This window comes from Chenopodium album, chromosome 8 (assembly GCF_948465745.1).
Source record: "Chenopodium album chromosome 8, dcCheAlbu1.1, whole genome shotgun sequence".
Taxonomy (NCBI): domain Eukaryota; kingdom Viridiplantae; phylum Streptophyta; class Magnoliopsida; order Caryophyllales; family Amaranthaceae; genus Chenopodium; species Chenopodium album.
In genome coordinates this window covers 74,644,214-74,658,214 of record NC_137841.1, presented here as the reverse complement: position 1 = coordinate 74,658,214, position 14,001 = coordinate 74,644,214, and the positions used below count along the sequence as shown (strand labels likewise).

General features: G+C 35.2%; 2 protein-coding genes across 9 annotated transcripts; both read right to left on the bottom strand.

Moving 5' to 3' along the window:
- Nucleotides 1-3,209: 3,209 nt before the first annotated feature.
- On the bottom strand, nt 3,210-4,504 carry LOC145556684 (small ribosomal subunit protein bTHXc). Its single transcript, XM_081618339.1, has 3 exons — nt 4,285-4,504; nt 4,092-4,156; nt 3,210-3,529 (listed from the first exon to the last, which is right to left on the bottom strand). The coding sequence occupies exons 1-3, from the start codon at nt 4,436-4,438 to the stop codon at nt 3,443-3,445; spliced, it is 306 nt and encodes a 101-aa protein (XP_081474465.1). The 5' UTR covers nt 4,439-4,504; the 3' UTR covers nt 3,210-3,442.
- A 713-nt stretch (nt 4,505-5,217) lies between these two features.
- LOC145642400 (putative zinc metalloprotease EGY2, chloroplastic) lies at nt 5,218-12,526 on the bottom strand. Of its 8 annotated transcripts, none has more exons than XM_081693574.1 (14): nt 12,189-12,526; nt 12,003-12,081; nt 10,761-10,838; nt 10,554-10,646; nt 10,326-10,430; nt 9,476-9,541; nt 9,245-9,355; nt 8,582-8,656; nt 8,395-8,500; nt 8,197-8,290; nt 7,650-7,803; nt 5,945-6,152; nt 5,704-5,864; nt 5,218-5,615 (listed from the first exon to the last, which is right to left on the bottom strand). In XM_081693574.1, the coding sequence occupies exons 1-14, from the start codon at nt 12,344-12,346 to the stop codon at nt 5,367-5,369; spliced, it is 1,737 nt and encodes a 578-aa protein (XP_081549700.1). In that variant the 5' UTR covers nt 12,347-12,526; the 3' UTR covers nt 5,218-5,366. The 8 variants fall into 8 exon arrangements, with proteins under 8 accessions (XP_081549700.1, XP_081549696.1, XP_081549697.1 ...); XM_081693570.1 differs by having other exon boundaries at nt 10,554-10,655; nt 12,189-12,525; XM_081693571.1 differs by having other exon boundaries at nt 10,554-10,652; nt 12,189-12,525.
- Nucleotides 12,527-14,001: the final 1,475 nt, after the last annotated feature.

Here is a 14,001-nt window from a genome sequence, read left to right as displayed (position 1 = left end):
GGGGTCATATAATACCGTTTGGAACCATAAATGATCATTATATGGTTTCATAAATGTTCGTCGTAGGCTTGAGTTAATGAAATCAGTGCAAGTTGTAAACCGGTAAATTGGCTGTTTAAAGGCAAATTAGATGGTTCCACCCACCCAATTGGTCTCCCGGAGGGTGTTAGCGACCATGGCAAACATTTCGGCAATTTTTATTTCCGGGTGAAAAAAAGTTGAAAAATTCCAAAATTGAAGGCTAATATCCACGTTTTTTTGAGAAATTTTGGAGGTTTCGGGGCCCGGTGTCGAAATGGCTAGAGATATTAGTGGATACATCTCGGGGTCATATAATGTTGTTTGGAACCATATATGAACATTATATGTTGTCATAAATGTTCGTGATAAGCTTGAATTAATGAATTCAGTGCAAGTTGTAAATCGATAAATTGGTTGTTTAAAAGCAAATTGGATGGTTTTACCTACCCAATTGGACTCTCAGAGGGTATTAGGGACCATGGTAAACATTTGGGCAATTTTTTTTCCGGGTGAAAAAAAATAAAAAAATTCAAAAATTGAAGGCTAATATCCACGCTTTTTGAATAATTTTGGAGGTTTCGGGGCCCGATGTCGAAAAGGATAGAGATTTTAGGGGATACATCATGGGGTCATATAATGTCGTTTGGAACCATATATGATCATAATATGTTTTCATAAATGTTCGTGAGAAGTTTAAATTAATGAAATCGGTGCAAGTTGTAAATCGGTAAATTGGCCGTCTAAATGCAAATTAAATGGTTTCACCCACCCAATTGGACTCCCAGAGGGAATTAGGGACCATGGTAAACATTTCGACAAGTTTTATTTTCGGACGAAAAAAAGTCAAAAAATTCCAAAATTGAAGGCTAATATCCACAGTTTTTAAGTAATTTTGGAGGTTTCGAGGCCCGGTATCGAAAAGTCATGAAATTCTAGGGGATATATCTCGGGGTCATATTATGCTGTTTGGAACCATAAATGATCATTAAATGGTTTCATAAATGTTCGTTGTAGGCTTGAGTTAATGAAATCGGTGCAAGTTGTAAACCGGTAAATTGGCCGTTTAAAGGCAAATTAGATGGTTCCACCCACCCAATTGGACCCCCGGAGGGTATTAGGGACCATGGTAAACATTTCGTCAATTTCTATATCCGGGCAAAAAAATGTCAAAAAATTCCAAAATTGAAAGCTTAAATCCACGCTTTTTGAGAAATTTTGGAGGTCTCGGGGCCCGGTGTCGAAAAACATTGAGATTTTAGGGGATTTATATCGGGGTCATATAATGCCGTTTGGAACCATATATGATCATTATATGTTGTCATAAATGTCCGTGGTGTGCTTGAGTTAATGAAATCGGTGCAAGTTGTAAACTTATAAATTGGTCGTTTAAAGGCAAATTGGATGGTTCCGCCCAGCCAATTGGACTCACGGAGGGTAATAGGGATCATGGTAAACATTTCGGCAATTTTTATATCCAAGGTTTTTGAGAAATTTTGGAGGTTTCGGGTAGAGCTGTCAATTCGGGTAAATGGGTCGGGTTTGGGTCGGAAAATTGGGTCGGGTAAATTCGGATTAATTTCAATAACCTATGTGGGTCAGGTTTGGATTGGGTCATGCTTGAGTCAGTCACGTCGGGTCATACTTCTTATCGGGTTTGGGTCTGGTTTCGGTCGGGTCAATAAGAGGTCGGGTTACAATCGAGTCTGGTGAACAATAGGTCGGGTTTAATTCGGGTTAGGGTAATTCTCGGGTTCGAGTCGGGTTTTGTTCAATTCAATAATTTTCGGGTTAGAATCAGGTCGGGTCATTCTCGGGTTTGAGTCGGGTTAGGTTCAAGTCAATAATTTGCGGGTTATAATCAGGTCGGGTCATTTTCAATTCGGATCATTCTCGGGTTCAAGTCGGGTTTGGTTCAAGTCAATTATTTGCGGGTTATAATTAGGCTGGGTCATTTTCAAGTCGGGTCATTTTCGGATTCAAGTCGGGTTATGTTCAAGTCAATAATTTGCAGGTTACAATCAGGTCGGGTCATTTCCAAGTCAGGTCATATTCAGGTTTAACTAACTATAAATAGATAATTATCATTTTTATCAAGCTAATTATTTCTTTTGATTATTATATATCTGGCAATATAGTAGGGATCTATAGTCTATAATTTAGGAAGATAATTATCTCCTTTGACCATACAACAAATATATACTATATTTAACTCCTAAATTTGAGGATGATGTTCTTTTCTTTTGCTGTTCTGTACCGACTTGGTCTCCCTTGACAAAATGCTTTGATCAAGAGTAATAAGGTGGTCTAAATTGCATTTAAGGTGATTTGAAATCGGGTTAGGAACAATTTGGGTTGAATTTAGGTCGGGTCAATAACAAATCGTGTTGATTTCGAGTCGAGTTAGTAACAGATCGGGTTGAATTTTTTAGTTGGGTTAGTAATAGGTCTGGTAAAATTCGGGTCGGTTCAATAACAAGTCGTGTTGAATTTGGGTCAGTTTAACTACAAGTCGGGTTGATTTCGGGTTGGGTTTGTAATAGTTTGGGTTAAATTCGGGTCGGGTTTGGAACGGGTCGGGTTGAATTCAGGATAGGTTCGTAACAATTCGGGTTAAATTCGTGTTTTGACGGGTTAAAACGAGTTTGGGTCAATTTCGGTTTCGGTCGGATTCGGTACAAGTCATTAATTTACGGGTTAGATTCGGGTCGGCTCATCTCCAGGTCAGTTCATGTTTGGGTTCAGGTCTCACATACTCGGGTCAACTCGGGTCTAGGGTCGGTTTCAGGTCGGGTTTGGGTCACCATTTTTTGGGTTCAGATGATTCGGTTAATAATTGGGTTTGAGTCGGTATCTCGGGTCGGGTCAAATTTTGATAGCTCTAATCCCATGGCTGATTCATAAATGACACAACCTTCATGGCGTAAGATGTAAAAGTTGGCATACATGACAAAGCATTAGCCTTTGTATAAGTATCTCTTCTAGGTTGGCAATGGCGCTGGTTTAGCCACAAAAGGGAAATGCACTCACGGCCTCAATTAGTGTTTTTCATAACCAGATTTAGCATCAGCAAAATCATCCTGAATCGAAGTTGCAAAAAATCACAATGTTGCAACAAACAACCTTAATTGATGTTTTTTCATAAAAAGTTGCAATAAAATAGAGCGCTACCATCAGCTAACAAAGCAGACTCAGCTCAAAAGGGCTTCAATAAGTCCTCACATATAACAAGCAGCGGAAATAACCACATTATCTTCCAGGAAAAAAAAAAAGGTTTACATTGCCTTAAAGAGCTAAAAGGTTTTGAAAAGTGTACAAAAATTACATTGACAACTCGAGTACCATCCTGCTACCTAACAGGTGCGAAGAGGGGCAAGGAATACCTCGACACATTCTATTCAGAATCAACATAAATTTCTCATCATCATTCCTCTTTCTCAGATGGATCCCCTTTAGGAACAATTGGCGCTTTTGGAGGGCCTCTTCCCTTGTTCTTGTTCTTAGGTCTCGCCTAATATTACACATTGAGCAATATGCGTGAGTACAAAAGCTAGTTCAATTCAACTAAGCAAGATAGCATTATAGTTCAAACTTAATCCAGGTCTTGTCCTAGTTCCTAAAGTAATATGTTCCAACACAAGAATAAGAGAGTAAAATAAAACTAGATTTCACAACTCAAGCTTTAACTTGGTTTCACAAAAGAAGCAAAAATTACTCACAAGTCACAACAATAACAAAAAACACAATCAATATCAAAATTACCAAAGTAAGAATGCATAAATCAAATCAATCAAGACTCTGCCTTCATAAAATTTTCTGCACTGTCAATGTTGTACTTGTAATTGTGTATGCAATCAAGTAAACAACTCATTGAACCTGATAATTTCAATAAGAGATACTCCATAAATGATAATCCCGGAAAATATAGTTAAATCGATGGTGTAATTTGAATTAGTAATGTGACAACTAAACACGGGCGGAATTAATAGGTTTTGATACACTGCTACAAACACAAGGCCAATCAACAAAGAAAAAACAAAAAGACATAGAAAGAGCGAGGGATAAAAACTGACATTTCCGAAAGAGTGGTTGAAGCGTTTGCCTTTGGCAGTCTTCTTGTCACCTCTGCCACAGTAAACTAACACAGAAATGGAGATACAAATTAGTAATTGAAGAGAACAATTTATTGAATAATTAGGGTTTTGAATTGGGAATTTCGGAGGTTTAATGATTGAATAATTGATTAGTTGAAGGCGAATTACTTACTGAGCGGCAGTGCTGGAGAAGTGGCGACGGAAGTAGAGAGAGAAACAGTGGAAGGAGAGGAGAGAGAAATTCCGGTGACGGAGTGAGAATGAGAGAAGGAGAAAGAGACGGCGTGGGACGCCATGGAAGTGGTTCCGAGCAGCAGTGAAGCCATTGGAGAGTTTCAAGATAAGAGAATTTGGATAGGATCTTTGCAAGAGGGTCACTCGTTAGTCGTTACAGGCTATTATATAGGCTGCTTTCGTGTTTTTTTTTTTTTTTTTTTTTTTTTTTTTCCTAATCAAAATTTGTGTCTAATGTTTTTTTTGATGCAGAAGTGGGAAAGGCCCTGCAAAGAAATAAAACTAAACAATAAAACAAAGAGTTGTAGCCCCTCTAACATCCTCCTCTAGCAGCTTCTTTATTTCGATCGGAGGTGCATCGAAATAAACTATCCCCTCGCTAATACCTACTTCTAAATTTGTGTCTAATGTAAAAGTTCGCTCTAATTTATAGAACTGTTTACTAGAAATTATTTTTACTAATTAGAGTTGATTTAGCGCTCTCTCATTTAATTTAGAATTTGTTTGGAAATCAGTTGTTTATTAAGTCCTTTTGAATTTCTCTCTATTGATGAACTTTTCATATGAGTACATTATTTATAACAAATACGTAATATCTAAGTTTAATGTGAAACTGAATAATTAAGTTGAAATGGAATGGGAATCAGTATAACATCAATTCGGACATGTTTGTGTACATGTTATTATCCAGAGTACAGCATCTTAGGGGTTGATTCTTAGTGGAGTGGAGTTGTGAAAATCGCCCAATTCCTACAATATACAAGCGAACCAAGGTCTCAAACAAAATCACGATGGAAGAGTTGTATGGTAATAACATTAAAGAAAGTTGCAAAGAGAGAGTACGTGAATGATTCGAAATTCATTCCTAATGTATTGAATTTTAAACCTTTATTGCTGTGAGATGACATTCCCAAGTACAATGCCCGAGGGGATTGTTTGAAGGCACTATAACAAATATTTTGTGATACTATACTTACAAACTAATCAACGATGAACAACTTATAAAACTCTGCCTGTGTTTCATAAATTCGTCAAGGCTTCATTGGCGAATGGGAAGGGATAAGGCAAGCATACAAGAAGTCCAAGGACTAAAACTGCAATCCCAAGAGCAACATTCTTCTGGTCAGGTTCGCTAATTTCCTCAGAAAGGGGAGCAATCGGACCCCTCTGTAAGATATATATCAGAACTACCCAGTAGAATGCCACATCGTTGAACAACGAAGACAGTCCCAGAAGTACAATTGAGGCTCCAGTAAGCCGAACGGCTGCCTGTCAAGTGTCAAGTAAAGTCATCAGCAGGTAATTTGAGATACCAAATTTGGCTTTCTGCTTATACCTGTATACTTCTTAACTGTACCTTTCTTCCCCATATGGCAAAAGAAATACGCCCACCGTCAAGCTCTCCAGCCGGAATGCTGTTAATGGCATTAATTAGCAGCCCAGCCCATGCCCATAGGACAAGTGGATTGAGTGATATTGCTTGACCTTCCTTAAGGACATCCCCTAGAAGAAGTTTTGCTATTCACCAAAAAAATGAATGTCATCAAGATCATCCAACACTAGAATGCAACAAATGGATGCAAGAGAATTTTGCATACCAGTTCCCCCAACTAGCAATGATTCATGAAAAACAGAACCATCAACCACAATGCCAAGGCCATCACTTGGTGGTAGAATGAATCCCAAAAAGAACAGTATGAGACCCAAACTATATCCAGCCAGGGGTCCAGCCGCAGCAACCTTCAGAAGGTCCTCACGTTTAGGTACAATATTGACGATTCTTGTGATGGCACCAAAAGAGCCTATCTGTTGTCACTTGTCAGAGTAAATCCTCAGACATTTTGTGCAGCATTTCTAAAAAAAAGCTTAAGAACATCTCATTTTCATGCATAGGAATTTAATTTATGGATCTTCAACAATAATAGATATAAACCGTGATATTTTATTCAATACATAGAAGGTTATCCAAATTCTCACTTTCAAGCATAGGAACTGTAGACTATTGTATTACAAAAGGTTCAGTGATGCGTGTGTTCGCCTCTTACTGTAAAGGACTAAAGGGCATATATCATGTATGATTATTGGAGGATCCTTCTACAATTTGCCTCTTTGATTCCCGCCTCCACATAATGTCTCCCTCATGCCTCTCCAGCGTGGTACAGAAAAACCATAGCCCTAGCATAAGGACATCTTCTTGTCTTTCTTTTTAACATCTTTTGTAATACTCCCATTTACTAAATATTGACATGTTCCCCACGTTTTGATTTTAGTTTGTCCCATGTTGTTCTCTTCTTTGGTTCATTATTTTATTATCCAATCTAATTTCACTATTAATACTAAACTGTAATATTATTAGTTCGTTACAATTCATTAATTAGATTCATGTTATTATTTTAAAGTCGACATGGACATGGAGTGATGAAGTAATATTTTAGGGGACAAAAGGGATACATCAACATTCCAAAATAGTTTGCTCAATTATTATGGAAAATACTTTTAGGCGATTAATTGGTGTTTGGTTAGAGCAAGTTTAGCCCCAAGTCTTAAGACTTGGGGTGACATCATCATTTTGAGTCTTAAGATTTATACTTAAGACTTTTCCCATTTTTCTTCAAAAATCTCAAGCAAGTCTCAATTTTAGTCTTGAAATTTCAAGACTCAACTTAAGACTTGAGATTGGGACCCACTTCACCCACTTCACTTTTATTTTTATTATCCCCCTTTTTTTTTTTTTACACTTTTCTACATATAATATGTCAAATATTTAAGTCTTAGGGCTAAAGTGATAAATTTGTGTAAGTCTTAGTGAGTCTTAACAAGAATTTGATGACATCATTTTCAATGGAGACCACCAAAAATGATGTCACATCCCAGTCTTAAGACTTGGGGCTAAACTTGCTCTTATCATATATAAATGATTTGTTGTGATAATAGTGGAGTATATTTCATTAAATAAGAGGCGTGGCACCTAACTTTTAGTGCTGGGAATAGAGAGACAGTAAAGAAGTGGGTCGATTCCATTTTTAGAAATAGGCAACAGATAAAAGTGGAAAAGTGAGGCATACTATTCTGGAACAGGAGACGTAAATAACTACATTGCCAAAGGACAGTGGAAAACAGAAGATTATACAATGCTGGTACACATTTTCACTAAAAGCTTTTCGTGCCTTGCCTTTCATTTATGCTCATCAGATTTCTTCAATGTCCTGATATCTTTTATAATAATTGTATAAATGAATGGACTCTACCAGCAAAGACAACACTTATATATCTGTTAAATTTTCAACAGGGGCAATATAATACCTGCCAGCTGGGGATGAAATATGGCACACCAAGTTTCACTCCACAATCATTAGCAACAATATAATGTCCAAGCTCATGTACCCCCAAAATAAGCGCGGTCACAAGTGCTCCAGGAAGACCATTCTTCAGCAATTCAAGCTTATCAAAACTAGATCTGAGATAGCAGATGGAAAACATAAGTACTTAACATAGTAGTTTTGCGATTTGAATAAGTTACAATATCTTAGGTATGCTGCCACCACAAGTTGACTGATCAATGGCCTTTTAAGAACACGGGAACATTTATATTCTCAGAAAAGAAGAAAATGCAACCACCTAAGATGATCAAGTTTATTCAGATAAGATCTGAAGGGTTTGACAGAACATAATTTTTATTCAAAGTCTCAGACATGAGACAATTATCATGTAACAAATCCTATGACAGATAAATTTAAAAGGGCATATCTGAAGTCTTTCCTAACTATAATGTCCAGAGTTTTGGGTGAAACATGGAATAAGTGTAAAGACTGTAAATTAGAGATGAACGAGAGTTGAGAAAAAGGCATACAACAAGTTTGACTGCAGTTCAGGAACATTTCGAAGTAGTAAGGTAAAGAGAGTCACCAATCCAAAAGCCCCTGCTGCAAACCATTCTGGAACAGCTGCAGCAATTCGTGACAATAATCAAGGTTGGGAATGTTGCATTAGTCTGAAGATTAATAAGCAGCCATAACATCTAAAAAAAAAGAGAGAGAGACTTATTTACCTGTTGTCTCTGGTTGCAATGTTATTCTTGGCACCACCACTGCCACAGGCTTATCATCTTCAGGATTGATTAGCATAAACAGCTTATATTGATCTCCCAATGTATCCTGCATGTGAAATAAAAGCCTTATAAGATGTTCATCTTAGAATTAACAAGTGCAAACTGCAAAGACTAAAGAACAACGTACCTGCAACCTCTTTGATAGCTTTTCATAGCTTTCAGATGCTACCCCTCGTAAATTTCCTTTAAATAATACTCCACCCTAACCAAAAAAAAATACTTAAGGAAAAAACAGAACACAATTTCATAGCAGTTTACTTTATTTGGGTTTATAAATTATCAGTAAGACTCTACATTTAAAAAGAAAGTATTCATATTTCTCAAAAAAAAAAAAAAAAAAAAAAGAAAAAAAAGGGAGTATTTATAATCAAACTTTCATAAACTCAGCGACAGCAAGCAAGCCAACAGTTCAAAGCATCACCATTCTCAATATTAGAATTACGATCAAGAGACAGTTTCTTTAAATGTATACTAGTTAAGACTCATAAGATCCCAAATCACCCATAAAAAGTTATCAGCAGGAAACACAGAAGCATAAGACATGAACAGACTAGTTCTCTACACTAACTTAACTAATCAAGTACCACATTGAATACAGTTCAAATTTTCAGTCCTTTAAGTTTGACGACCAGTTACATTATTTGAGACAACTTTCATTTTTTTTATTCTTGTTTGAGACAACTAGCTGGTTTCTGTAACCCTACGAGGCTAGGAGGGACACAGAAAGAGGAGCATATGCAATAGAGTGACAACTAACAAGGCAACAGATGCTGCAGTTGTAATGACTAACCTCATATGGTTCTTGCCCTGTCACGAAAAAAGTGTCAAATCCAAATACTTGATCTCTAAGTATATCAATTGTCTCCTTTGGAATCCTAATTGTTTCATCCAGTTGTTGCGGCTGTTCATAGCATTTATAAAATTTAATCAGCAGAATGGTTAAAGGTCAGAGCCAAGGCAATATTAGTAGAAAGAAAAAAAAAAATTAACAGAGCTGAAACACTAGCCTATCAGATACAACCATAATCACCTTCACACCTGGAAGAGGTGAGCCACTGGAAACTTGTAAATCATCAGGATCATCCTGCTAATATTCAACAAGAACAAATGATTGTCAGACAATTACGAGGAAGAATGGAAATCAGTCAATACATTATGCCACCAACAGAACAGTTGTTCCAGTAAATTTTAAACAGGCAGAACATCTAAACATTTTAAACTCTAAAGTTGGTAAGGAAAATAACCAAGAAGCCTCCTTATAAATGAAGATCTATCCCATAACCCTACTTCAGCAAATTTAGTAGTAGTATATAAACATTATTAGGTACGGATCAAAATTTTATCATAATAACCAACTAGAAGTTGCTCACATCTAAAAAAAATTACGTGGTTTTAATTCTACAAACAAAAAAAGAAACTTTGAGTACAAATATAAAATTATCTTTTATCAGATGGAAAATGGACAAGTGAGTATGAGACTTTGACCAGAGAATTAAATCAAAGTTGTTAGTTTGACATTTATACAGCTTTAAATTAAGGATGAGTCTCCTATACAAAGATAATTCTTTAAAAGTGTGCCTCTCTCCACAATAACAATCAAAGCCTTAATCCCAAAGATGGGGTAGAGTTTCCTTAAATGACGGAAGGAAGGTTATAAGCAGGACATAATAAAGCATAAGCTAGCTTCCCACACAAAACTCTGCACAATAAAACACACTTCAGCAAGAAAAAATATAACAAGTTTTTGTTTACTTTTTGAAAGTTCACCAATAAAGTAAATTGTAACTTTATGAGCAGTCTCAAAAGTAGAAAACAAATACATTGAAAACATTAAAGTTATATGCCCCTATATCTATCAAATAAGAACATACTTGCGTACCACCTTCACCATTGACTTCGATCTCATTGTTTTGATTGTTTTGTATAAATTTGTTGAGTGAATTTAGAGCCTCGGTAGTGGATACTTGCTCCTTCTCCTAAAAGAAAAAAAAAAAAGATCCACAGACATCTATATCAAAATGAGTGAGTCAAATGTAGAAAACTAATACATTGAAAATATTAAAGTTATATGCCAACATATCTATCAAATAGCAACATACTTGCGAACCACCTTCACCATTGACTTTGATCTCATTGTTTTGACTGTTTTGTAAAAAGTTGTTAAGTGAATTTAGAGCCTCAGTGGTGGATACCTGCTCCTTCTCCTAAAAAAATATAAGATCCACAGACATCTATATCAAAATGAGTGAGATAAGATGAAGTATAACAAAACTAAATGATAACTATAGAGAAAATTTAAAAATTACCTTCTCAAACTGTGAATCATTCTCTGTGCTGGAATTAGCCGACCCCACACTGTCATTTCCTTCATGGTTGTCCTTTCCCTAGAAATTGTTAAATTTAACAAGAGACTAAAGCATTAAGATCCAAAATTTTAACATTAATAGTTTAATACTATGCTCATTAACACAAAAAAGGTGTAATATAGGATCTGAGTGTGAATTTTCAGCGTCAAACTAAAAATCCGTCCATATCAGTTAACCAAAGACCAAGTCTTATACATACATTGATATGCCAATACAAGTTGCTCTTTCTTATTTCAGTTGAATGCAGACTATGTAGTATGATATATGCATGTTAAATCTTGCTTGCACTGATTCCCGCTGCTGAATCCATACTTTGATAATGCATCAACATAATATTTAGCAATGTTGATGAATTAACAGTTCTAGCATTGTACTAATGGCTGTAAACTAAACTCCTTAAGCTCTACCTTATGAGTTAGCATTGGTTTTCACTCACCTCCCACCCTGACCCCCAGGACATGACCATAAAATTAAAGAATCATATAAAGAATTTGCCAAATTTCATTATCAAACCAACAAACTTAGTGTCATTCTCTCTGTTCCGAATAATTTAACAATATACATTTACTTGGCTTCACTTTAATTCTTACTTATCCTAAACAAGCAACTAAAGTTAGATAGATAAAAATATTGACATGGTTACCTCATTTCTTAATTTAAAGAATGGTTCCATTAGTCCAGTGATAAAGAGATCAAGAAACAAGCTAATTAATATCAACATAGTCTAAACTTAATACAAACTCAACTCAATTTCAGTCCTGCAAAACTAATTAAGTTGAGCTAAATAATACACTCAATAACCAAAGTTAAAGTTTCCCTTATTTTTCTCCCCCCCTTGTTGATCTACTCCCATGAATCAACTGCAAGCAATTCACGATTCAAAGTAAACCTTTCGCGTTAAGCTCAAGTGAAATCCTTAACTAGCCAAGTAGCCAACATGAGATGATATCAACCTTAACTCAAACTAGAATTAGCTCATAAGCTCTCAATATATTGTCACAAAAGGTACGTGCAAACACATTAATCATTCGCAATCCTAAATTGGCACAAAACATTGAAATAACAACGAAATTAGAAGGAAAAAAAACACATACACACCCACACAAGTACACAACCAAACCTTCTTCAAAAAAAAGTACACAACCAAACAAATATCAAGCTTCTGAATCGAAGAAAACATACCTTATTATCATTGGTATCAGGTTCAATATTATCTTCACCAACTCTACAAACGAAATCAATTTTTCTTTGAAACCCTAACCTAATACCAGAAATTCAACAATCAATCAAAAATCACAATATTCATAACATCATAACAATTAAACTGCAATTCTAGTCAAACTAAAAAAAGAAAAAAGGAAGCGATACCTAGAAACAGCAAGAAATCGCAATTGACAACGGCGAAATTTGCGAGGAAAATCCAAAGAAGAAGAAGCAACAATCAAAGGCTGAAAACGAAGAACAGAGCAATGAGTACACTGCGAAAGCGACGATGAATTGCAACGCAAAGCTGTTGGAATTCCCATGCTTAGCTTCAATGGCGACGAATTTGAACTTCAATTTGATGCGAAATTCTGCATCATTTGGTAGCAAAAATCTGTAGTAGACGATGGAAATGGTTGAGTGCTGGAGATTTTTTGGTTTTGGAGGTGTGTAAGAAACTTGAAATTGCGAATTGTGTGGGGAATCTTATCTCTGAAATATCGAAAACTCGAAATTGGTTCGATTGATGCGGCCCGCTTATGCAGATGTGTTCGTCTCGTAGCCAATGGGCTGCGCGTGTCATGGTCCACTGCCTCTCGGGCTTAGCAATAACGAGGTTTCGGAGTTTATTGGAATAAGGATAAAATTACACATTTTAGGGTTTGTGAGTTGAACTGAATAGGACTTTATTACCATCTAAAATACTACCTTCATTACATATTTACATTTATGTGTAACTTTTGAATATTTTATACCCCTTTTGTTTTCTTTTATTTGCATTAGTTTAACTGTCACATTTGCCGAAAATAACTTTTACCATTAATATCTTTAATTGTTAATTAGGGTCTGTTCTCATTAACTGAACTGAACTGAAGTGAGCTGAAATGAAATGAATATTTTATAAGAGAAGGAAATTAGGAGCTAAACTGAACTGAACTGAACTGAGCTGAACTGAACAGAATTTCAACATATGAAACTAGACAAAATTATATCATGAAACTATAACAAAATTATATTATGAAACTAGACACTATGACGAATCTAATAATGTATTATATAATAACATTTATTTATTTTATAAAGATGAAAAAATCAAGTCAACTATGGTATGTGAATAGTGCAAAAATCAAAGTGATACACAAAAAACGGAGGGAGTATCTCACAAATAATATCCAAAAGTTGCACATAATATATAACAGGTGTACAGTGTACTACAATTTTTTTTTTAGTGATATTGACTTATTGAGACTGTCTTTATTAATTTGCACCATTTGACTTTTTACGATTTAGAAGACGTATCTTAAAACATATGTATTATCTCTAATTTCATACGCGAATACAGAGTATTATAAGTACTCCTTATAAAATGACATCCAACATCACACAATATTATATTACTCTATATCTTTTATACATTAATGTGAATTAATGATTAAATTTGACCTATAATAATAATAATAATAATAATAATAATAATAATAATAATAATAATAATAATAATAATATGTACCCCATATTTTTGAATAGATATAAATCATATAATCCTTTACGAGTAATAGACTTAACAAAATCAATGTACCATGTAACTTAATTATTTTTTCATAGAACTAAATAGTCACTCCACTTTTTTTTTTTTTGAAGCAATAAATAGTCACTCCACTTGGGAATAGATCAATTCATATCTTAAACATTAAGTATAGATTTCACTATGCCTCAAAAAAAAAAATAAAAAAAAATAAGAGTATAGATTTGACTACTTTAAAATTTAAAGTAACCCTTTTGTCATTCTGACCATTCACGTACTTAGCCGTAGTCTAGTGTAGTGGAAGTGAATAATGAGCGACTCCAATTCTTTCCCGCCCACTTTCTCCTTCTCAAACTCTTCAACCTCGACACCAGGTTAACCGGGAAAATTCAAGTTTATCAATTTGATAAACAAAATTTGTTTATCAAATGGCACAATTGTAAATAAACCAAC